A 24313-nucleotide genomic window follows, 5' to 3' on the forward strand; every position below is an offset into this window, starting at 1 on the left:
GGAAGGAAGGAAGGAAAGAAAGAAAGAAAGAAAGAAAGAAAGAAAGAAAGAAAGAAAGAAAGAAAGAAAGAAAGATCTCAATTCAGGAGCATGGAGAGCCTGTGATGGTGGTGCCTGATTCTTTGGACCCCAAGGGCAGGGAGGCTAATGGAGTCTCTATTGTCCCTTGTCCTCAGCAGCAATCTCGGGGGAGCTTGGGAGACAAACCTCAACCACAAAGCATTTGCCTGCATGCCTGAGGCCCTGGGTTTGACTCCTAATACCCACCAGAGCAGATGTGTCATGATGCTTTTTAAGTTATTCTGCTTATTGCTACTCTCTCTGTATGTTTATATGTGTATGTATGTGGTCTATGTAAGGGATGCTTGCATCTGCCCCAGCTCTCATCCTGAAAGTCATGGGAGAGTTTTCAAAATTTGAGTCTCTCCTTTCATAGAGGGACCCTAAAACTGAACTCAGGCCATCGAGTTTGTGTGACAAGCATGTTTACTGACTGAGCTGCCCCTGCCAGCACGCACAGCTATTTATTGATTTTGATCTACTCTAAAGTTATGCAGACAGGTCTAAATCTCAAGTTATCCACACTCACAAACCCCTGGGCGTGCACAGCTGAAGGGGTTTCCACAAAAAGAGCCCTGGGCCCAGGTTTGGCTTGGTCTCTCTCTCTCCTCTCTTTCCTCTCTCTCCTATTGAAATCTTTGAGCCTTACACTGTTTTTCATAGCTACACTGGAATCAATGGGAAACCACAAAAATGAAGGCTTCCATTGCGCTCATCATCAAACTGCAGTGGCAGCAAAGAAATCACCCAGAACTGCTACAGTTGGATGAGACTGACAACCTTAGGTGTTTGCTACCTCAGTAATTCCCAGGCTCAGCCAATCTTTCAAATCTGTGAAGGGCATGAGTATGTGCGTGTTTGTGTGTTGAGGACGCACCACACCTCCAGCCTCCAGAGACAAATCCTGGAACTGTTATTCTTTGCTTTTGATCAGGTTTTCTGAGAGCCACCATGACTCTAGCCTAACTCTTGGCTGAGGCATCCACTCGACTCTGAGTGGTACCAGAGGACCCCATCTTGGCAGAGAGAAGCAACTCCCTCTCGAAACACAGTTATCAGAAAGCAAAGAACTCCAATAATAATTACAGGATCCCTGGTTTTCATTTTACACTTCTCTAAGCGAACGGCTTGGCAAAGCTTCCTATGGTTTCCCCAACTTTTACAAAAATCTGTCTTCTAAGCAAAAGCTTCTGTTTCCCAGGAGCAGGAGACACTCTATAAAAAGTTTTTAAAAGAAAGTCATTTACAATGCCATTTTATTTCCACAGTTTCTCCCCAACAGTCTCCACTCAAAGCAGATCCTGGCCGGGCGATGGTGGCGCACACCTTTAATCCCAGCACTCGGGAGGCAGAGGCAGGCGGATCTCTGTTAGTTTGAGGCCAGCCTGGTCTACAGAGCTAGTTCCAGGACAGGCTCCAAAGCCACAGAGAAACCCTGTCTCAAAAAAAAGAAGAAAAAAAAAATATATATATATATACAATAACCTTCCCTTATAAGTTCCTTATTTTTAAATACCTTGACCTTATAAACTATGCTGAGTAACAATCCATATTTTTCCTCTTTCATCACACAATATTCACCTGCTCATTCAGTGCCTCGTGATGTGCCAGGCACCAGGGAAACAGTGAAAAACCTAAAACAAAAGCTTATTCCCCTGGGAATGACAAAGATTTAAGCAGAGTGATGGGGACACCAAGTGGGGCTGTCCTCCAGGGACCGGGAGGTAAGAGAAGGGTTCTCAAGCAATAACCTACAGAATGGAGCCAAGAGGGCATTTTCGCAAAGGGAATAAGGGCAGAGGAATACACCCAAGCGCCAAGACTAAGGCAGGAGAATGCTAACCAACATGCTAGCTAGAACAGGAATATAGCTCAGTGGTACAGTGCTCATCCAGCCCACTTGAGAGTTCCACCCCCAGCATCTCCAAGTCAACAACAAGAAGGTAAGCAAGGCTCTTGATCAACACAAAATAACCAGTATTAGAAAAACTCCAGTCAAAGGAAAGAATGTACCTTATTATGCTTTGGTTTATGTTATGCTAGACTTGAAATGTAATTAGTGCTCATCCCTCCCCCAACTTCTGACTTCAATTCTTCTTTGGTGAGAGCCTCATGCTACAGTCCCGGTAGGAAGAAGAGGGAGTAAGCAGGCTTGTGTAGGCGGGAGAACATGCCAGAGGGGGCAGGTGGCAACCTGTCTTTGTAACTACCCATTCTCATAGAAACGGATCCAGTCCTTGAGCAGAGAACTTACAGGAAAGAAGCAATAGCCATTCACAGTGTTCTGCATACAGGATCCAAACACTTCCCGCCAGACTCCATATCTCCACTCTCTGGCACTGAATGAAAGCCACAACCCCTGGGACTCAGGGAGATGCATACAAACTCTATCCTGTTTCTCCTCCTGGGACTCTGAGAATTGTCAATATGTCCCAATTTCTCGTCAGGAACACAGTTCCTCTAGGGCTGTCAGGACTGGGCCTGGTAACCCGAGGGTTCAATAAGGACTTAATGAGCTCACAGCTGCCAGTCTCTGCACTGGAGACCAGGGACATAAGTTATGGGAGGTGTTAGAGTCTGTAGTCTGTTTTGTGTGTGTGTGTGTGTGTGTGTGATGTTTAGCAATGTAAAAGGATTGTTATTCGAAGTACTGAGTGCACCCCTGGACATTTAACAACAAAAACCAGTAACAATTCAGAAGCAGCATCCAGGCTACTCGTGGGGACATTTACTGATGTGGTCTTACTAACAAGCAAACAACAAAAAGCCTAGAACCCAGAACTATGGGCTTTGTACAGAAATTCCAGAATGGGGAAGATGGTTCAGTGGGTAGAACACTGGCCACACAAGCAAGAGGACTAGAGTTTGGCTCCTTAACATGCAAATGCCAGCTAGAGCAGTGGTGTGGCTACAGATAGGACGCTTGCCTACCTATCTACGATGTAAATGCGGGGTGGGCGGGGCAATCCACCTGTAATCCCCACACTAAGAGGAGAGGAAACCCCAGAACAAACTCTCTAACTAGACTAGCCACACTGTTGAGTCGAGGTTCAGTGAGAGACCCTGCCTCAATACACAAGATAGTCAGTGATCAGACCCTGATATCTACGTGCATACACACGCACACGCGCGCACACACACGCACACATTCAAGTGCACACACAAGATCATATTTCCAAGAATCTGCCTATTTGAGTCTGTCATACTAGGATGATAGTTTTTTCAACTTCCTTAAAAATAACATTTTCTGGGCATGGTGGTGAATACCTTTAGCCCTGGCACCAAAGCAGAACAAATCACTAAAACAAAGTTATAGTGTAATTAACTAAATTTATTAAAGATGATTCCTTTCAAATAGAAGTTCTCCATTAATTTAAGTAGTATCAGCTACAAATATAGAATGCTTGTTTTTTATGGAAAAATGTATTTTGTTGCTGTAGCCCTGGCCAGCCTAGAACATGATATGTAGACCAGGCTGGCCTCAAACTCAGAGATCTGCCTGCTTCTGCCTCCTGAATGCTAGGATTAAAGGTGTGCTACACTATGCCTTGCAGGAAAATGTATTGAAAAAAATGTAAGCTTCAAGTTTGTTCAAGTGTTCAGTATTTATTATCTAAGTCATTCTCCCCAAAGGCCTCCAAATTATAATGGACAGTAAAGGGAAAACTGCAGATTATAGCTGATACATTAGCTTTAAAATTAATGTTTACTAAGGTAGAGCTGGTACCGGTTATTTTAAAAATATTTTTAAATATTTATATGGAGGTGTATGCAGACAGCTGTGTGTCTTTGTGTGCATTTGTGTGCAGAAGACATCTGAGACAGGATTTTTCATTGTCCTGAACCCTGCATATTAGGCTGGCTAGTCAGGGATCCCCAAGGATGGGACTACCAATGCACAGTACCACACCCAGGTTTTTGTTTTCCTTTTTATTTATTTATTTTTTATATTTATTTATTTATTATGTGTACAATATTCTGTCTATGTGTATGCCTGCAGGCCAGAAGAGGGCACCAGACCCCATTACAGATGGTTGTGAGCCACCATGTGGTTGCTGGGAATTGAACTCAGGACCTTTGGAAGAGCAGGCAATGCTCTTAACCACTGAGCCATCTCTCCAGCCCTTGTTTTCCTTTTTAAAGTACTTTCTGGGAAACCTCAAAGTCAAGCTCTTTGCTGACTGAGCAATCTCCATATACATAAGGAGATTTTATATATATATATATACACACATACATATATATGTATAAGTATATATTATACATACACATACACACACAGCAGTAGTTTTTAAGAGAAAATACTTGCATGTAGTATAAAATTCAAAAGGTACAGGGAGATATATAGTGAAAAAAATTCCCTGCCACTCAAGGTCTCAGCCACTCACTTCTCTAACTCAGAGACAGATCAATTGTTGTCTTGGTCTAATCACACTACTATAACCAAGTACTCCATTCTGGCTAAGATATAAAGAATAAAAAATGTATTGCTAACTGCTCAGGAAGCAGTAAAGCCCAAGATCAAGGTTTTGGCGGATTGTGTTTCCGGTGAGAGCCTATTTCTTACGGATGGCACCCTATATGCACCCACTATAATGGAGGAGGCAACCTTTGACCTTTCTTACAGCAGACTGACACTACTCCTGAGGACTAAGCTCTCAAGGCTTCCCAAACCTTTTTTTTTTTTTTTTTAAGCCCAGGCGATCCTCAAATTCCTTTGCCTCAACCTCCCCAGTGCTAAGATTAAGTAAGTACCAACTCACCCTGCTAAGGCTGGCTCTGCTTCTTAACAATCTCATTAGGTATAGGATTCCAGTATATGAACTAGGGCTGGGTACAGCGTTCAGACCACAGCAAGTGCTAACAGGCTCCAGTGGTTTGGAACAGGAGTGACAGAGCCCAAGGCTTTGCAGATCTACAGTGGCCAGACGTGAAAAGCAACTTTTTAGATTCTCAGGCATGATAAGAGACACAAAGTCCATTCCCTAAGGAAACTCCCTCCCACCCCACCCAAGACACACACACCTCTGCCCATCACCACCCTGGAGCCACCTTGACTTTCTACAATTTTAGATTCAGCTTTTCCCCATACAAGATAATCCTGCTGAGTTGGGAGGTGGTGGCACCCACCTTTAACCTCAGAATACAGGAGGCAGAGGCAGGTGGATCTCTCATTTTGAGGCCAGCCTCGTCTCCAGAGTGAGTTCCAGGACAGCCAGAGCTACACAGAGAAACCCTTGCTGGCTTTTTGGTAAGCATGAAGACAACAGCTCTCCTGTCCATGATGCAGTATGTCCGTCCATTTGTTCAGTCCCCTACAATTTCTCTATCCAGAGATTTGTAGTTTAAGAGTGGATAGAGAGCCACACGGTCAGCTTCCCAGCTAAGTATTTCCTTCTTTTCAGAGTTAGCAACTGGTTTGTTGTTTTTTGATTTTTTTTTTTTTGAGATAGGTTTCTTTTTTTTTTTTTTTTAACTGATTTTATTGAGCTATACATTTTTCTCTGCTCCCCTTCCTTCTACCCTCTCCCATGGTCCTCATGTTTCCAATTTGCTCAGGAGCTCTTGTCTTTTTCTACTTCCCATGTAGATTAGATCTTAGGGGCCTCATTGTTGTCCAGGTTTTCTGGGTTTGTGAATTCTAGACCAGTTTTCTTTGCTTCATGTCTATAAGTTACTTATGAGAGAGTACATATGATATTTGTCTTTCTGGGTCTGGGTTACCTCACTCAATAGGATGTTTTCTAGATCCATCCATTTGCCTGCAAATTTCAAGATGTCATTATTTTCAAGATAGGTTTCACGGAGATCTACCTGCCTCTGCCTCCCGAGTGCTGGGATTAAAGATGTGCACCTCCATCGCCCGGCTGTTAGCAACTGTTTTGCTATTTTTCTTTTCTCTTTTGGTGAGACAGCTTCAGCACAGACTAGCATCAAATTCATGGAGATATTTCCACCTCAGCCTCCACATGCTGGGATTACTTACAGGTGTGAGTCACCACACCAGGCTTTTTAAAAGTTTCAATTTCCAATCATTTATTGCTAGAATACAGAAATATGGCTATTTTTACAAGTTGATCTTCATCTGATAACCCTGCTAATTTACTCACTAATTCTAGCTTTTCTACATATTGCCAGATAATTATTCATCCACCCATCCATCTCTGTAGCAGTCAGAGCTTCTGAGTCCTGTTGAATATGAATGAAGCAAGGCACCACTGCCTGGCTGCCGTCTTGGGAAAAGTATTTGTTTCTTCCCGTTAAGTGTGAAGTTAGCTACAGTGTTTTCAAAGTCCGTCTTTTCCAGGATGAAGCTCCCCTTTCTTTCAAGTTTGTTGACAACATTCATCAGAAAGGGTAAATTCGGGGGTCGTGAGATGTCACCCGATGATCTTCACTCCATCCCTGGAGCCCACACGAAGGTAGAGAACCAGCTCAGAGTCATCCTCTGACCACACGGATGTTCATCGAGAGCTGGAGCAAGTTCCAGAGATTTGCCTGTCTCCACCTCCCCAATGCTAGGGTTACAAGCACAAGCCACCATATTCAGCTTTTTCGATGGTCACTAAGGATTAAACGCACAAGTGAGTACTTTACTGACTGGTCTTTAGACCAGCTCTCCAAAAGAGAAGACACCCAAGTCTGTCTCAATTAAACTTCAACTGGCCCAGACCTAGCATAACCACGGGATCTGGGACTGATAAGCTCTGCACAGTAGCGACAGCCAGTGTTAATCACAGGTGAAGCTGTGTAAATGTAGCTGTTTAATGCTACATATAGTTTATGTTCCCACTGGGCTTTATTGAAAATCGAGGTCTGGTTTTGTCCATTTTACCATCACATCCCACACATCTCCAGAGTACAATAAAACAATCACTGACTGTGTGCACTGGCTTGAGGTCACACACTGACAAGGCTGCCCAACCCTGAAATGCAAATACTCAGATTTGCCTCTGAGTCACCTAAGAAAGCACCTTGGGTTACTTTAACTCCTTAATTCTTACAATTCCTCAAATGCTCAGCTAGTCATTTTCTCCCATAGTCTATTACCGAGGAAAGGGGTGGGGCGGGGCTTAGAGATTTCAAGATCAAAGATCCGAGGTAAAGTGTATTCTCTCACTCTTTTAAGGGAAGCAGTCTTCTGGTTAGGACAGACACAACTGCCACCACCCATCTAATGGCTTCCAACGTTTTTTAAAACAGATTTTAAAATGTGTATTTGTGTGTATGAGTGCCAGCCTGAGTATACTGCCACCTGTGTGGCAATGAGGCCAGGAAATGGCATGGGATCCCCTAGAGCTAGAGGTACAAGAAGCTCTAGACAAGAGTCACCAGACGTGAGTGCTAGCAACTAAACCCAAGTCTCCTCCTGTGTGATGTTTCTAATACTAAAATAATATATGCAAGATCATCTGGGGAATCTTGTTAAAAATTAAGTTTCAGAAGGTCTGAATCGGCTGATTCTGCAGAGGCCTAGGGTAGCAGAAATGCCAGACCCCATGCTGGAAAAGCAGAGATCGACAGGTTTCCTTAGGCCTCACATCACAATGTTTATAAAGACTTTTCTTTCTTTCCTTCTTTCTTTCTTTCTTTCTTTCTTTTTCTTTTTCTTTTTCAAAATGGGTTTCTCTGTGTAGCCCCTAGCTGTCCTGGAACTCACTTTGTAGACCACGCTGGCCTTGAACTTGAACTCACAGAGATCTGTCGGCCTTTGCCAGGATTAAAAGTATGTGCCACCATGCCTGGCACATACTAAGACTTTTAAAAGCCAAATTTTACTGAAGTAAAGAATAAGTACTTTCTTGTTTGTTTTTCCAGTTTAAATTTAAAGTCTAATTCCTTGGAGTTTTTTTTTATTTTGTTTTGTTTGGGTTTTTGTTTGTTTGTTTGTTTGTTTTATTTTGAGGGAAGGTGGAGCACCCTGAAAGCCCTAACATTTAGCAAGGCTGAGAAGCCAAGGACATAAGACCACCAAACTGCCACATCATTCAAGCGGCCTTTCCTGCAGACAGAGCAGTTAAGAGATTTCAAAGGCTGGGCCCTAATGTCCTTCCACAACAGAAGTAATTCTACCACACAGCCACACCTTCCAAAGAGGTAACAGCCACCAGCTCCAGCTCCTGCTCACAGAGACGGCAAAGTCCGGCAATGAACTGATAACCAACGTTTAGTGCAAACCACTCCATCTCCGTTCTGAGGGACAAGTTAAGAGTTCACAGGGCAAGCTCTATTTACTTTCAAAGGCCTAGTGAGTAAACCAACATGGTCCTTGACTAGGCCTTGCAGTCCACCTGGCTCCAAGTGCAGCCCTGCCCTTTTTTTTCTTGCTTCTGATTATCTGTACCGCGGGCAACCATTGGCTAACTTAGTTAGGTGCCTCTTTTAGAACAGGATTCCATACACCCCCACACCTATATTCCCTTTGCTAACAACAAAACCTAACACAAAAGCAATAAATCCTCGAGAACATTCCAGATTACTGGATTAAAATTGGTTTAAAATTTAAAGATAGATAACTTGCTCCACTTATTTCTCACTAAAGCCCTTCAAAACTATGGATCAGAAGACCGAGCCTTCCACACAGAAGAGAGAAAACCCTCCATGATTCTACAACCTACAAACACTGGGACCTTTATTTAAAGGGTGTCCACGGATGATATCCCCCCCCCCAAAAAGGCGAACACAGGCACTCAGCTAAGCACAACAGGATACTGAAAGAAAATGCACGCATGTACAGTTCCGTGCAAATGGCTTCTCTGGCTGAGAAGTCTATAAAGTTTCGAGGCCTCAGTGGAAGGCTAAAAGTGACAGTGAGTAGGAGGGGTAGGGAGGTTTTTCTAACCCGGACCGTGCCCTGTCCACAACAAAGATAAACCAAAACCCAGACGGACCTGCTACAAAACCACAAAACAGAAACAAAACCCACAAGCTCCTGAACCAAACACTCTGGAGGCTAAAATAAAATAAAAATAAGAGGACTCTGAGAAATGTGCTCTAGAATGCTTAAGTACAACTGAAAGTTCCTCCTGTCACCTCCCATACTGGCCGCCCTGCCAGTGTGACTTAACTCTGGTCTGGGTACCAATTGGGCAGTCCCAGCCAGTGCTTAGTCGAAGACTACGGGATGCTAAGGAGGGATCAAACGTCCGCAGTAAAGACTGGAGGCTTTATGGGTAGATCTGGACTCCCCCACTGCATCTGGGCTACATGCCTCCATTCAACAAATATTTATTGAGCGTCCACCATCTGCTGGGCACCCTGCTAGGCGCCAGGGAGGAAACCATGCCACAACCCCGGGCCTCTCTGTTAGCAGAGAACCGTCTGGGGTTACACGAACCGGAAAACCTGCCACAAGTTGCTAAGCACAGTAGTAGCCAGGGGAAGGCACGGCCCTCGCAACCGGCTCTGCGCTCCAAGCTCGCGGATGAAGCAGGGAGGACACGAACACAGGTAGGCCCCGGTGCAGGTGTGCAGACTCCAGGAATCCCTGAGGCTTCGGAGCTGCAGAGGACAGGCTCCTGCCGAGGGCGCGGTCCCCAGAGGAGCAGGAACCGCAGCCCGAGGACCTTGGAGCGTGAGGTGCGCGGGGCGGGGGCCGCGCAGCCCGAACTTGGCTTGGGCCCACCGGGCCTGCCCCCCGCGGCCGGGTGCGGGGAAGGAAGGCGCGGGCTAGGCCGCCGACCCGCCCGCCCGTACCTGGAGCCCCGCCCGACACCTACCACTTGGGCGACCTTGAGGCGGCCGAGCGCACCGCGCAGGTAGTCGGGGTCGCAGCGCAAGCCGGCCAGCCCGCGGCGCTGGCTCACCGGTTCGGTGGTGGGCTGGTATGGGCTGCTGGCGCCCGAGATCATGGAGGTGCTCGAGGCCTCGCCCTCGAAGCCGTCCAGCTCCTCGCCGCCCCGCATGCTGCCGCCCCGCGCGGCCGGTTCCCCCAGCACCAGGAGCGGGCAGGCTCAGCGCGGCCGCTGCATCGCCGTCGCCTGACCACCCCGCCGCCGCCTCTGCACCCGCCGCCCGCTGCGGCCGCGGCTCGGTCCGCTGGGGCTCGGCTCCCGCCGCCTCGGCAGCGGAAAGGGAGGGAGACGGGAGCGGGCGCCGAGGGAAGGAGGCGGGAGCCGCGCGCCGGCCCGGAGGGGGCGGAGACTGCAGCCGGCGCGGGGAGGGGCGGGGCGCTGAGGGCTGGGGGCGGGGGTCGTCCAGGAGAGGAGGGGCGTCGCAGGCTGAGGCGTGGCCTATGGGCCTTGGTCACGCCCCCACCACGCCCTCACCTGCTGGGCATCCAGCCTGGACTCCTGTGGTCACCAGCTGTTCTGGCTAGGAGAGGACCAATGGAGCAAAAGAGGGAAAAAGTGTGGAGCCGATGGAGTTTGACCAAGGAGTTGCGGAGCTGCGTCCTCCGTCCGCAGCCTCAGAGTCAGCTTCAGAGAAAGTAGGCTCTTCTGCCGGTATTTTGGGGGACTTCCCTGTGAAAACTATACTTAAGACTGGAGAGATAGTAAGGAGGTTAAGAGCGCTCCTGTGGCTCACAGTGTGTCTGACACCCTCTTCCGGCCTCCACAGACACCTGCATTTACATGTACATACCCCCCCCACACACACACGCACAGTTACACATACACATAAAAATATCTTTAAAACAGCTAAGTTTTGGTGGATAGTGAGATGGCTCGATGGGTAAAAAAGACTTGCCACCAAGCTTAATGACCCAAGTTTAATCCCGGGGACCCACATGGGGAGGGCAAAGAACCTAGTCTTCTCAAGCTGGCTCCTAATCTCCACATGCACGCCCCCAACCCCCACCCCACCCCCGCTCCACACACTAAATAAGTAAATGTAGTAAAGATCAACTGTGTCTCCTCCCAGTACCAGGCACAGTGCCCGGTCCAGGCTGGACTTGACTGCAACTGTGTGACACGCAATAAGGTATAAGTGTGTGAGTTCCCCCACTGGGTACCTGGAGACAAGCTAATTCTATGCCAGAGGTACAGTATGCAGGGGTGAGAAGCCGGGGCGAACGGAGCCTGCAGAATCCACACAACCCATGTCAGTTTAGGATCTTAGCGACTAATACTGGTTTCCTTTCTTGGCTGAGAAAGGGTTTTGCTACCTCTACGCGGCAAGCTAGGTGAAACGTCGATTTTGCCCTGGAGGCATTAATTATAGGCCAATTTGTCATTCACGTGTGAAGACTAATTTTAAGCTTAAGTAAAACACTGACTTTCTAAGAATTGTCACTTTGACACGGAACCTTCCAGCACTCTGCCTCCTCTGCTCTGGGCCCTGGGGAAGGCACTTGGATGAGGTGTTATTACTATTTCACACAAGCAGAGACAAGTGGCTGTCCAATGGCGCATAAGCAATCTTGAGCAGAACATAGATTCTTACTTTTTCCAAAGGTGAAATACTGAAATTACTTGACTTCCCAAATACTGGGGGGGGGGGGGAACTTACTGTAAGCTAAGCAATATGCTAAGAACTGAGGACAGGGACATTGAGAAGGCTCAGTGGGTGAAGGTGCCTGCCACCGATCCTGACCACTTAGTTCCTGTGACCCACATGGTGAAGGAGAGAACCATTTTTTGCAAGTTGTCCTCTGACCTCCATAAGCATGCCCCAGAGTCCTACCACACCAAGAATACATGCGATAGCTTTTTTAATTTGAAGGCAAACTCTTCTCTGTCTTAAACGTCCTTCTGAAATGACAGCTACAGGGGCCTCCTTTTCAAAGGGTGTAAAACCACAGAGACAAAGAATGGGGAAGGAGACACCGACGAGGAAAGATTGGAAGCTGGAAAACAAATACACAAGCAGTAACTGATATAGCACATCTAAGAGAACAGAGCTCCAAGCTGGCAGTGGGAAAGGCTGAAAGGCGCCCGAGGTTACATATCAGAGCAAAGTGCTCAGGAGCACCAGAAAACATCTACAGGAGGGTGTGGCCGCAGGCACAAAACAAGATGGTCCATTGAAAGCTTTGAAGAAGTACAAAAGGATCCCTGGATCCCCACCCATACCCCAGCATCAAGACGAGCTGTGGTCTCTCAGTGTGTATGGTCTCTCAGTGTGTGTGCGTGCGTGCGCGCGTGCGTATGCACACACACGCATGCACACACACACATACACACATGCATATATACACATTCGTGCACACGTCTTCTATCCCCAGGCTTATTGAAAATATTACAGCGCAGCAGAGAAAATTCAGATGTTCCGCATGTTATTTTCACATTCATTCCCACTGCAAGCTGAATGGTCTGCAGGTTGGAGGGCCTCCCAAGGTCCAGAATTGTCAGCCTTTCCCCAGCGTCAGGGTCTACATCCACAATCCTGGGAATTGGAATATGGATCACCAGCAAAAGGATTTCATGCCCTGCTCCAAATTTCAGCTGAGATCTGAATATGAGCACCGGGCGGTGCAAGCTGGTGGAAAGGCATTTGACAGAAAGAACAATGCAGGCAAAAGACGAACAAAACCACAGAACTCTCAAGATGGCCAGGAGAAAGGCAGGGTGTTGGGGAGCACACCTGCAATTCCAATACCTGGAAGGCAGAACCAGTCCAAGACCTTGTTGCAAAAGAGAGAGAGAGGAGGAATGCATTTAGGGGCAAGAGACAAAGATCTGTGAGTTCATCCCAGAATGATCTACATAGCAAGTTTCAGTCCAGCCAGGGCTACATAGTTAGATCCTGTCAAAAAAAAAAAAAAAAAAAAAAAAGAAAACAAAAAACTAGAGAGGGCTAGAAAGATGACCCAGCAAGTGAGGGTGTTTGCTACAAAATATAATGCCCCTGGGATTCACATGATGGAAGAAGAGCCAACTCCTGCAAATTGTCCTTTGACCAACACATAAGCAAACAAATAAACCAACAAATAGATAGGACTCGACAGAAAAGCTCAGCAGTCAAGAGAGCACTGTCTGCTCCTGCAGAGAAACCCAGATTCGATTCTTAGCATCCACATGGTGGCTCACAACCATCCGCAACTCTGGCTCCAAGGGATCCAACACCCTCTTCTGGCCTCTATGAGCACCAGGCATGCACATGACACATATACACATGAACATGATACTCATCCACATGAGCACGTGTTGTGTACTGATACACATGCACACGAGCACCCGGTGTGCACATACATGATACACATGCACATGAGCACCAGGCATGCACATACATGTTACACACGGGCACCAGGCATGCACATACATGTTACACATGCACATGAACACCAGGCATGCACATACATGATACACATGCACACGAGCACCAGGCATGCACATACATGATACACATGCACATGAACACCAGGCATACACATACATGATACACATGCACATGAGCACCAGGCATACACATGATGCACATGTAGACAAAACACTCGTGTATATAAAACAAGTCTTTAAAAAATAAAACTAAATGTAATTTAGAGAGAAAAAGGAGGAGGGAGCAAGTGCAGAATTCAAGTGGAGGATGGTGAGATGAGGCCAGAAACTGAACAGCAGCATGGACCTTATGAAGTATTTTAGAGGATGGGCTCCAAGCGGAAGGCTGTTTGGCACTGGAGCAGCCCAGTGGCCTGCCTCTTGGGACTCTCTCTCTGGCTTCTATACAAGAGATGGATGGAACAGAGGCAAGATTAGAGGCTTTTTTTCCCAGTACTTATTAACTGTTCTCTGCTCCTGGACACTCGCCTATGTTTATTTTTAGTTCTAGAGAGAGACTCAAATTTTTCTCTTCTGATTTTTAACACAAGTTCACAGATGTCCAAGGGGCGTTTTTGGGAATCCCACATGGATCCTTAAATAGTTGACAAAACCTGGTATTACGATCCTGTCTTCAGTGGTGGATTGTAATGTATCAGGAGTCCCTAGCAATGGCTGTGCCTCTGCATGTCGGCTAGTGTTCGAGGCAAATCGAAGCCAGTACCTGTTAGAGAAGCAGGCAGCACTTGGATAGGACCATGCTGCAGGGACTGATCCACAAGTCCGGGGCTGACTTAGTGCAGACTCAGACAAGACTGAGGAAGAAGCCAGATGCTACTTTATTTCAGTCTGTGGGAGGGGGAGCGATCCTGCCAGAAGGCAGCCTCTATCTTGGTCTATCAGTGGATACAGAATGAACTGCTCAGAAGACCCAGGATGGAACAGAATGAGTTCACTCCTGCAGACATGCTTGGGCCTCACGAGTGCCAGGGGCCAAGTCTTCCTCAACCAGGCAGTGAGAGCCCAAACAAGCTCTTGGTCATTCGCCTTTTCCTCTTCACTCAACTGATTGGTGACCCTGTTTGCTCTGTAGCATCCTCACATCAGCAACGTTCTCCTGGATCAAGTCCGACATTTTCTCAAGTCCATTTGCTTCTCATTTAGATCTGGACTTGGTTCCTTTCTAAGGCAGCTTCCTCCAAATCAGGGAATTCCTCACTGTACAACCCCCCCCCACACACACACTTTCCTGATCATCAGAATCCACAGCCTCCTCTGCCTCAGATGACCAAACCTACAAGTTTAGATTCCAAATTCCATGGCACAAATATTTGCCCAGATTCTGGCCTCAATGGATCCTGTCTGTGGAGGAAGGGCCTGACCACAGCGAGGTGAGAGGGGTTCCCACTTCATCTCACCCAGGCCATGCCCCATTGTATCCTTGTGAGTGCTGGAGGTAGGAGAGGTTTTTCGATGGCTTCAAGGAGCTAGCTGGTGTCACCTTCCATGTTTAACATACGTATTCCATAATCAGCAGGAGCCCTGGAGACGCTTCAGTCTCAGGAAAATACAGACTAGTTCTTTTTTTTTTTTTTTTTTTTGGTTTTTCGAGACAGGGTTTCTCTGTGGTTTTGGAGCCTGTCCTGGAACTAGCTCTTGTAGACCAGGCTGGTCTCGAACTCACAGAGATCCGCCTGCCTCTGCCTCCCAAGTGCTGGGATTAAAGGCGTGCGCCACCACGGCCCGGCTCAGACTAGTTCTAAGTAGGTTTCAAGCATAAAGTATAAGATGAGAATGCTAAGATTATAAGTGAAGGGCCTGGAGAAACAGCTAAGCACTGGCTGCTCCTGCAGAGGCCTCAGGTTCAGTTCCCAGCACCCACATGGCAACTCACAACTCTCTGCCATTGCAGTTCCAGGGGATCCAATGCCTCTTCTGACCTACGAGGACAGGCACAAACATGGTGCGCAGACACACATACAGGCAGGCAAACATAAAACAAATCTTTTTTCATAAAAGATTATCATTAAAGCTGGCAAGGCAAGGCACAGCTATAATCCTCGTACTTGTGAAGCTAAGGCAGGAGGATTACTGTGGGTTTGAGACCAGCTTGGAACATATATCAAGATTCTGTCTCATTAGATAAGAAAAGCGTGGGCTGGAGAGATTAGTCATCAGTTAGGAGTACACGGTGCTCTTGTAGAAGACGCAGGTTTGGTTCTTATCACCCTTGCCGAGTGGCGCACAGCTAACTGTAACCCCAGCTCTACAGGGCTCCAGGGGCACCTGCACTCAAGTGTGTATACTCCCACACAGAAACACACATACATATCATTTAGAAAACAAATCTTTAAAAGTATCAGTAAGCTGGGTGGTGGTACTGTACACCTTTAATCCAACACTTGGGAGTCAGAGGCAGGAGGATCTCTGATGTTCAGGCCACCCTGGTGTACAGAGTGAGTTCCAGAACAGCCAGAGATACACAGAGAAACCCTGACCCGGAAAAAAACAAAACTAAATAAATAAAGCATTAAACTGTCAGTGGCACACGTCTGTAATCTTCCTAGGAGGCCAGGACAGTAAGATGACACGCTGGAGGCACTCCTAGGCTACAGAGAGAGTTCAAAGTCAGCCTGGGTAACTGAGCGTTGAGCTGAAGATGTGTCTCGGTGGCAGAATGCTTGCCTAGCACACGTAAAGCTCTGGGGTAGATTCCCAACACCAGAAAAAGAAAAGTCCCCAAACACAATTACCAGCATTAGCAGGAACCAAACTGATGAGAAAAACTTCTATTTGGTGTTTCGAGACTTTCGTATCTGAAAGATTCGAGTCTCCTCTGTGGCAGCACCACATTCTTCCAGCAACATTCCCACATGACAGGGGAGGGGCTAGGGTCTGGAGAATTCCAGGCAGGGGTGGTTGGTTTAAGGGTTAGAGTTAACTACTGTTTCTGTTTAAAAAAAAAAAAAAAAAAAAACTTGTCCCCTTGGCCAGAAAAATGCTTTCTGAGTCTTCTCTAAAAATAGTGCTTGCCGGGATTTTCCAGTTTGACATTTCTGTGACCAAAGACAACTTAAACCAATCCATTGAGCACCTCACCTCTCATCGATCTTCAGGGACATCTGACCTTTGGGAGACCCCACTCTTTGTGTTCCCAGGCACCTCCATACCCTGCTGGCATTTGGTGCTGGCAGGGATTCGCTTGGTTGCCTTCCCCCACTTCTCCTCCTTCTGGGCAAAGGCCAGAAGTGTGGCCACAAGGAAAAATGCTAACTGACTTCACTGATCCCCAGGACTGGCATCCTGCTAGGCCAAATGGTGACTAATCAAGCCATGTGAACCTCAGGAAGCCATTGAGGAAACCAGTAGGCAACACCCACAACCTAGCATCTACTGATGGCGCACCCCATGTGCCAGACATTGGGCTATGTGCTGGGACCACTGGGCTCCTGCATGAACCAGGAACGGGGAATAACTGCAACCCTAGTGATTTTGCTCGGTAGCCAACCCTGTTGCTAATGATAGTGCTCCCTATGTTCCTGAACAAGGAGGCTGCAGTGGTGTGAAAGAAAATGGCCCTCAAAGGGAGTGGCACTATTAAAAGGTGTGGCATTGCTAGAGGGAATATATCACTGTGGGGGTGAGGTTTGAGGTCTCTTTTGCACAAGCTCCCCTCAGTGTGACTGCCAGTCGACTTCCTGTTGCCTGCAAGGTGTAGGACACTCATGCACCCCAAGCCAGTCATTGGGGTTGAAGGGTCTTTTTGTTTCACTCTTCCTGGGTAGGAATAGTTATATTATATAGCAATAATTATTATTGTTGTGAAGACACCAAGGCCATGGCAACTCTTAAAAAAGAAACATTTGGGGGTGCAGAGATGGCTCAATGGTTAAGGGCACTGGCTGCTCTTCCAGAGGACCCAAGTTCAATTCCCACATGGCAGCTCACAGCTCTTAGTTATTTCAGTTCTGGGAACCCTATGCCCTCACATAGACATACAGGTAAGCAAAACACCAATGCATATAAAATAAAAATTATTTAAAAATAAAAAGGAAACACTTAATTGTGGTGACTCACAGTTCAGAGGTTCAGTCCACTATCATCATGGCGGGGAACATGGCCGCACGCAGGCAGGCATGGTACTGGCTACATCTTGATCAGAAGGCACCATGCCTGCCTGGTTTGGGGTAAGTACAGGATTTGAGACAGCTGATGAGATTCCTACCCTAGCGGGTTTTTTTTCTCTCTCTCTCTAGAATGTAGGGGTTCTCAAACTGTCATTACATAAGGACTCATTGTAGGGGCAGATTCTCAGCACCTCCCAAGAGTAAGATGCTGGGGGCTAAGGCAGCAAAAGGAATCAGCTGCCTCAAAAATCTGTAGACATCCAAGGCCACTACAACTGCCCTTTTCAGGGGAAAGAACTTGGAATTTCTTTCCTTCCTCTCTTGTCCCCCCTTCCTTTCCCTTGTGCTGGGAATGGAACTCAGGGTCTTGTGTATGGTAAGACAGCTGCCTTGCTGGGTACATACGGGTTCTGATGCTCCTTCTAGGCCCTCTCAGGATCTAATTGCCTTTCTGCCCGAGGACTGAAAACCGAGTTCACATTGGCTTCCCCTATTCCCATCCCAACACCACAAGGTTCATTACACATTGCCTTATTTTGGTTATCCATCCCACACCCCCTCCTCTGGCACTGGTCATTCTTCATGCGTTTACTGGCCCAAGGTCCCTTTACACCGTTTCTCCGCTCCTCACTGCCACCCTCCTCTTCATACAGGTGTCCACAGATGTCCTGTCACATGGCTGGTGCAACCCTCTACCTGGCTGCTATGCAACCACGAGGATACCCTCACAAGAGCGACTTAAGGGAGAGTGGGTTTATTTCCACTCATATTTAAGGGTAGATAGCCTTATTATCTACCCTTATTATCTATCACGGTGAGGAATTTCTGGCAGTAGGAGCTTGAGACAGCTAATCAGTTGCGTCCAAGTCAAGATATAAAGATGATTCCAAGAGGTCAGCTTTACCCCCTGCCGCCACCCCAATCCCGCTTTTTTTTTTTTTCCGAGACAGGGTTTCTCTGTGGCTTTGGATAGAGGACAGGACGTATCAGATATTAAACTGATAAGAACAGATACTACACTTGATCTTAGCCAAAAGGCCGAGAAGCGATCTCTCTGTGGCTTTGGAACCTGTCCTGGAACTAGCTCTGTAGACCAGGCTGGTCTCGAAGTCACAGAGATCTGCCTGCCTCTGCCTCCCGAGTGCTGGGATTAAAGGCATGTGCCATCATCGCCCGGCCCAATCCCGCTTTTTCAAAAGATTTATTACATATACCGTATTGTCTGTATGTATCCCTGCAGCCAGAAGAGGGCACCAGATCTCATTATAGCTGCTTATAAGCCACCATGTGGTTGCTGGGAATTGAACTCAGGATCTTTGGGAGGGTAGCCAGTGCTTTTAACCTCTGAGCCATCTCTCCAGCCCTCTTCTTTTTTTTTTTTTTTTTTTTTTTTTTGTTTGTTTTGTTTTGTTTTCGAGACAAAGTTTCTATGTAGCTTTAGTGCCTGTCCTGGATCAAGTTGTTGTAGATCAGGCTGGCCTCAAGTTCACAGAGATCTGCCTGCCTCTGTCTCCCAAGTGCTGGGATTAAAGGCATGTACCACTACCACCGGCTCTTCCTTTTAAAATTTTTTTTTCATTATCATGTGTTTGGGTGTTTTGGCTTCATATATGTAAGCAAACCAGATGTAGGCCTTGTGCCCATAGAAGCCAGAAGAGGGTAGTGAATCCCATGAAATTAGAGTTGCAGGTGGTTATGAGCTGCCCCATGGGTGCTGGGAATCAAGCCAGGTCCTCTTGAAATGCAGCTAGTAGTCTTTTAACTGCTGAGCCATTTCTCCACCCATACTCCGTGCCCCTTTTTTGAGACTGGGTCTCTCATTTTGCAATCCTGGCTGACCTGGAACTTGTTATGCAGACCAAGCTGATTTCAAATTCAGAGATCTCCTTGCCTCTGCTTTCTGAGTGGTATAATTAAAGGCCCATGGCAGCTTTCTCTTTCTTATGCAATTCAGAACTTGCAATTCAGAACTCCAGCCCAGGGAACAGGACTGCACAGATTTAGTATGGGTCATCCCATCTCAATGAACCCAGTTAAAATAATCCCCTGCAGGCATGCCCAGAGGCTGGTCTCCTTAGTGGTACTAGGGCCCATCAAATCCTAGGTTGGGACAGCGTCTATGGCTTTGCACTTCTCACCCACTTCAGCTCTGAAGCCCTGCAGGAGAGTGCTTTTTTCCTACGGCAGTGGCTAACCCTCCATGCCAGGCTATTCCACTCCCATACACAGGAAATGTCTTTCCACCTACTCAAGTCCCAAACACCTGCTCCAGGTCTCCAGAGCTCCCCATTGTACCCACAGGTAGACATCTTCCATGCTCTGGTCACCAAAAGGCCTTAGCCTTTTGTGGGGAGTCCTATAAAGAGCCTGGCATTTGAATGTGAAGTTAAGAGAAATCATGGTGTTTACCTGTAGTCCCAGGGACACTAGCCCTGTCTGGACTGGGAGGGCTCCATGTTCAACTCCCCATTGCTAGCATCTTAAGCATCAGCAACCATGGCCACAGGTCCTTGAAGGGTGACCATAGCTACCGAGAGAGGCAGGGAGGAGGCCCAGGGCTACACATATATCCACATATCCAGATGCCCACGCACGCAGATGGCAAAGAACTGCCTTGCCATGAACGCAGGCAGTTGCCCAGGTGATGGAATTTATGATTTGCTGAGAGCCTGTCTGCCCTAAAATAGCTATCTTGCTCAGTATGAACTAGCAATTTATTTCTTGAGTTTTAAGACCTGGTATTTGACACTGTACAGCATGGAGACAACAGTGTGCAGCCTGAGGCCGTATCAAGGACACTGGGATTTGTTCACGTCCCCAGACTGTTCCTTTCTGTGTGACCTTGGCCGCAATTTCCTCCCTGGCTCTTTGTCCCCATCTCTAAGCCCTTTCAAAGTTGCCACACAATTCAGGGCTGGTTGATAGGTACAGGCTTCAGAGGACTTGGGGGTCTCCCTGAGAGGCAGGCGAGATTCTCTCCTTTTTGGAGAATGACACTGGAACATGGGGAGGTTGAGGGACTTCCCCAAGACCACTCAACTGTCAAGTTCTGGGGCCAAAACTCCTACTCGTCTAGGCCCCCCAGCTGAGGTAGTCCTGGCGTCAAGGCTGCAGTGTGCGCTAGTTTCCCTTTTCTGAAGCAGTCCCAGGCCGACTGAACACCATTAGGGCTGAGAGCAATTGGAACCACCTGGCAGAGCAGGTGAAAGGAGACTGTTGGGTGGTGTGCTTCCCACGGGGCCTGCCACCACCTGCAGGGAAACGTTTACTCGACTTATACAGAGACCATTTTTTCTGTTGTTTGAGAAGGGGTTCTCACACCCTGGCCTTGAACTTACTGCGTGGCCAAAGATGAAGTAAATCCTTCTCTGTATCACAAGTGAGAACCACAGGTATGTACCACAGCTTGGACTAAAGAATTGTTTTCTTAAAAATTCAAGCATAGGGGCTGGAGTGATGGCTCAGCAGTTAAGAGTACTGGCTGCTCTTCCAGAGGTCCTGAGCTCAATTCCCAGCAACCACATGGTGGTTTACAACCATCTGTAATGAGATCTGGTGCCCTCTTCTGACCTTCAGGGATACATACAGGCAGAACACTGTATACAGAATAATTAAATACTTTAAAAAAATTAAAAAAAATTCAAGCATAAAGGGGTCATGAGTGGGAAGTTTAAACACCCCGTTCTGTAGTTAGCCTGGATCAATCTATTCAAGGGTGAAATACTCCAAATCTTGTCAGTGTGCAGTACTGGAGGCTGAACCAAGGGCCTTTGTATATGGTGGCAAGCTCTTTAAAAGCAAACTATACCAGTAACCTTAAAACCTACGTGACGAGATGAACAAGAGTATAAACCAAGGACAGCTGAGGAAAGAGCGTGAAGCGAGTGGATATGACAGTTAAAACCAGAAAAGACTCAGGCCAATAATCCCAGAACTTGGGAAGCAGGGCAGAGTCTCCAGGTCTTCCTAATCTTGGAAGGAGAGCAGATGTGTGAATAAAAGGTATGTGAGCCCAGCCATGGTGCTGCTCACCTTTAATCCCAGCACTTGGGAGACCAAGGTAGGTGGATCTGGGAGTTCAAGGCTAGCTTAGTCTACAGAATGAGTTCCAGGAAGACCAAGACTATATAGAGAAACCATCTCAAAACTAACAAAACCCAAAAACAAAACAAAAAAAGAATATGCATAGTTCAATATATTTTTTTCTGTGTTTTCTTTTTTTAGGTTTGTGATCTTTTTATTTATTTATTTTCAATTTTTCAAGACAGGGTTACTCTGGAACTTCCTCTGTAGACCAGGCTGGCCTAGGACTTTCAGAGATTCACCTGCCTCTGCCTCCTGAGTACTCGGATTAAAGGCATGCACCACCACTGCTTGACAGGTCAGTAATTTTTCAAATAAAAACTTGAGGAGCAAAGTTAGTAAGACTTCAATAATCAGAAACATGATTAGTGAATAGGGCTTGCTGGAACACAGCACCAGAAATCTGTTTAGTCTGCTCAAAAACAAAACAAACAAAAGAACAACAATGGCAGGCAGTGGTGGCACACGCCATTAGTCCCAACATTCAGGAGACAGAGGCAGGTGAATCTCTGTGAGTGTGAGGCCAGCTTAATCAGAAGAACTAGTTTCAGGACAGCCAGGGCTACCAAACAAGAAAAAAAAAATCTCAAAAAACAAAACCAAAATTAAAGAAACAAAAATTCTGCCAGGCAGTGGTGGGGCACACTTTTAATCCCAGCACTTGGGAGGCAAGGACAGGCAGGCCTCTGTGAGTTCGAGGCCAGCCTGGTCTACAGAGCTAGTCCCAGGACAATAGGGCTGTTACACAGAGAAACCCTGTCTTGAAAAAAAAAAAATTCCAGAATTCATGTATTTCAATATAGACAACCCAACATTCTCTTTTAATGTTTATTTTATTGTGGGGGGTGGGGGGCGTGAGACAGCATTTCTCTGTGTAACTGCTGCCCCAGTCGTCCTGGAACTCAAGAGATCGGCCTGCCTCTGACTCCGAAGTGCTGGGATTAGAGGTGATCACCACTATAGCCAATAGGTCTAACATTTATTTTCATTATGTGAATGTGAGTGCAGGTATCCATGAAGCTAGAGGTGTCAGGGTCCCCCGGAGCTGAGGTTACAGGTGATCGTGAGCCCTTGAGATAGATACTTAGAGTCAAACTCCAATCCTTTCCAAGTCAGTGTGTGGTCTTAAGAAATGAGCTACTGCTCCAACCCAAACCCAACTTCCTTATACACATTTGTGTCCTGCTTAAAGAGAGGCTGGAGACTGTTCAGCAGTGAGAAGTACTTGTTTCAGAGAACCAGGGTTTGGTTCACATCCACATGGTAACTCACAGCTGGCTGTAACTCCAATTCTAAGGGATCCAACACCCTTTATCTGGCCTCTGTTGGCACCAAGACACAGGTGATAAACATATACACATACAAGCAAATTCACACAAAACAAAACTAAAACTTTTCTTTAAAAGTGGTGAGGCCAGGAACGGCAGGACGTGTCTTTAATCCCAACACTCAGGCAGGGGCAAGCAATTTCTGTGAGCTTCAAGGCATCCAGGACTACAAACTGAGGCCATCTCAAAGCAAGTAACAGGGGCCAGAGAAATGGCTCAGCAAGCAGTTAAGAGCACTGGTACTCTTCCAGAGAACCTAGGCTCGATTCCCAGTATCAATATGGCCGCATGCAACCTAACTTTAACTCCAGTCTTGAGATCTGACACCCTCTTCTGGCCTTTTCAGGCACCATGCACACATAAGGTGCACAGACAGACACATAGGCAACCACCCAAATACATAAAAGTATTATTATTATTTTTTTTTTTCGAGACAAGGTTTCTCTGTGTAGCCCTGGCTGTCCTGGAACTAGTTCTATACACCAGGTTGGCTTCAAACTCAGAGATCCCAAGTAAAAGTGCTGTGATTAAAGGTGTGTGCCATAACTGTCTGGCAAAAATAAATCCTTTTTTTTTTTAAAAAAAAAACCTGAATAAATAAATCAGTGAAAAGCTTATGACATCACTTTAAAGTTTCTCTATGAATCCTCAATGTACTGCAGAATATGAAAGCAACACAAGGCAAGCCACAAAGCCTCTGCCTGGCCAACCACACTAAAGCATAGCTTTAACTGTTTTTATCACAATTTCTGATTATTGGCTAGGCATGCTATAAATCCAATATTTAGGAAGCAGAGGTAGGAGGATTGCCATACATTTGAGGTCAGCCTGGTAGATAAAAAGCTCTGGGCCAGGCCAGTCAGACCTACATGGCAGACTCGATTTCATTAAAAAAAAAAAAAAAATTGAAAAAACCATTTGATTCTGTGTATGGGTGTGGGGGTACCTGTCTGATCCCCCCAAGCTGGAGTTACAAGCAGCTGTGAACTGCCTGATGAAGTTCTGGGAAATGAACTCAGGTCTCTGGAGGCTACAGGAGCGGTAAGTGCACTTAACCACTGAGACATTTCTTAAGCCCCCCCCCCCCCATTTCTGGTGATTTTAAGTAAGAGAGATACATTTATCTTACTGTGTGTGTTCTTGGCCAATCTCCTTCTACCTACCGTATAGGTCCTGAGAATTGAACTCGGATTGTCACGCTTTGTGGTAGTTTTATGGCACTGGGCCATCTCACCAGCCCAAGGTACACATTTTTGGCTGCACTGCCACATACCCATATACCCCCATATGATCAGAAGGCAACAGATACCTAGTGGAATGATTTATCAAAAACAAAGCCACCAAAACCTGTGAGCAGTCTGGATTCATGTTTATTGAAGCCAGTAATCAGACATCTTCCCAGCACTAGAAAGCAAGGCTCCACATGACTGCATACTGCACCCAGAGAGAGCCACACCTTGGACTCAGGCTAGTGGGAGATCACTGCACTCATGAACTTAGCAGAGAGAAAACAGCA

At 46.7% G+C, this 24313-nt stretch overlaps 1 protein-coding gene and 1 pseudogene across 1 annotated transcript in view; both read right to left on the minus strand.

Moving 5' to 3' along the window:
* Positions 1–10192, minus strand: part of Cmtm4 (CKLF like MARVEL transmembrane domain containing 4) — a 43515-nt gene extending 33323 nt beyond the window's left edge. The window contains exon 1 of the mRNA XM_050143783.1: positions 9780–10192. Within this exon, the coding sequence (XP_049999740.1) occupies positions 9780–9965 (186 nt within the window). The 5' untranslated portion in view covers positions 9966–10192. The remainder of the gene's footprint in view (positions 1–9779) is intronic.
* Positions 10193–18332: 8140 nt separating this feature from the next.
* On the minus strand, positions 18333–18436 carry LOC126503070 (uncharacterized; annotated as a pseudogene).
* Between the last annotated feature and the right edge of the window lie 5877 nt (positions 18437–24313).

Source organism: Alexandromys fortis, unplaced genomic scaffold, assembly GCF_014885135.2.
Source record: "Alexandromys fortis isolate MF-2015 unplaced genomic scaffold, M_Fortis_MF-2015_v1.1 scaffold_1, whole genome shotgun sequence".
NCBI lineage: Eukaryota > Metazoa > Chordata > Mammalia > Rodentia > Cricetidae > Alexandromys > Alexandromys fortis.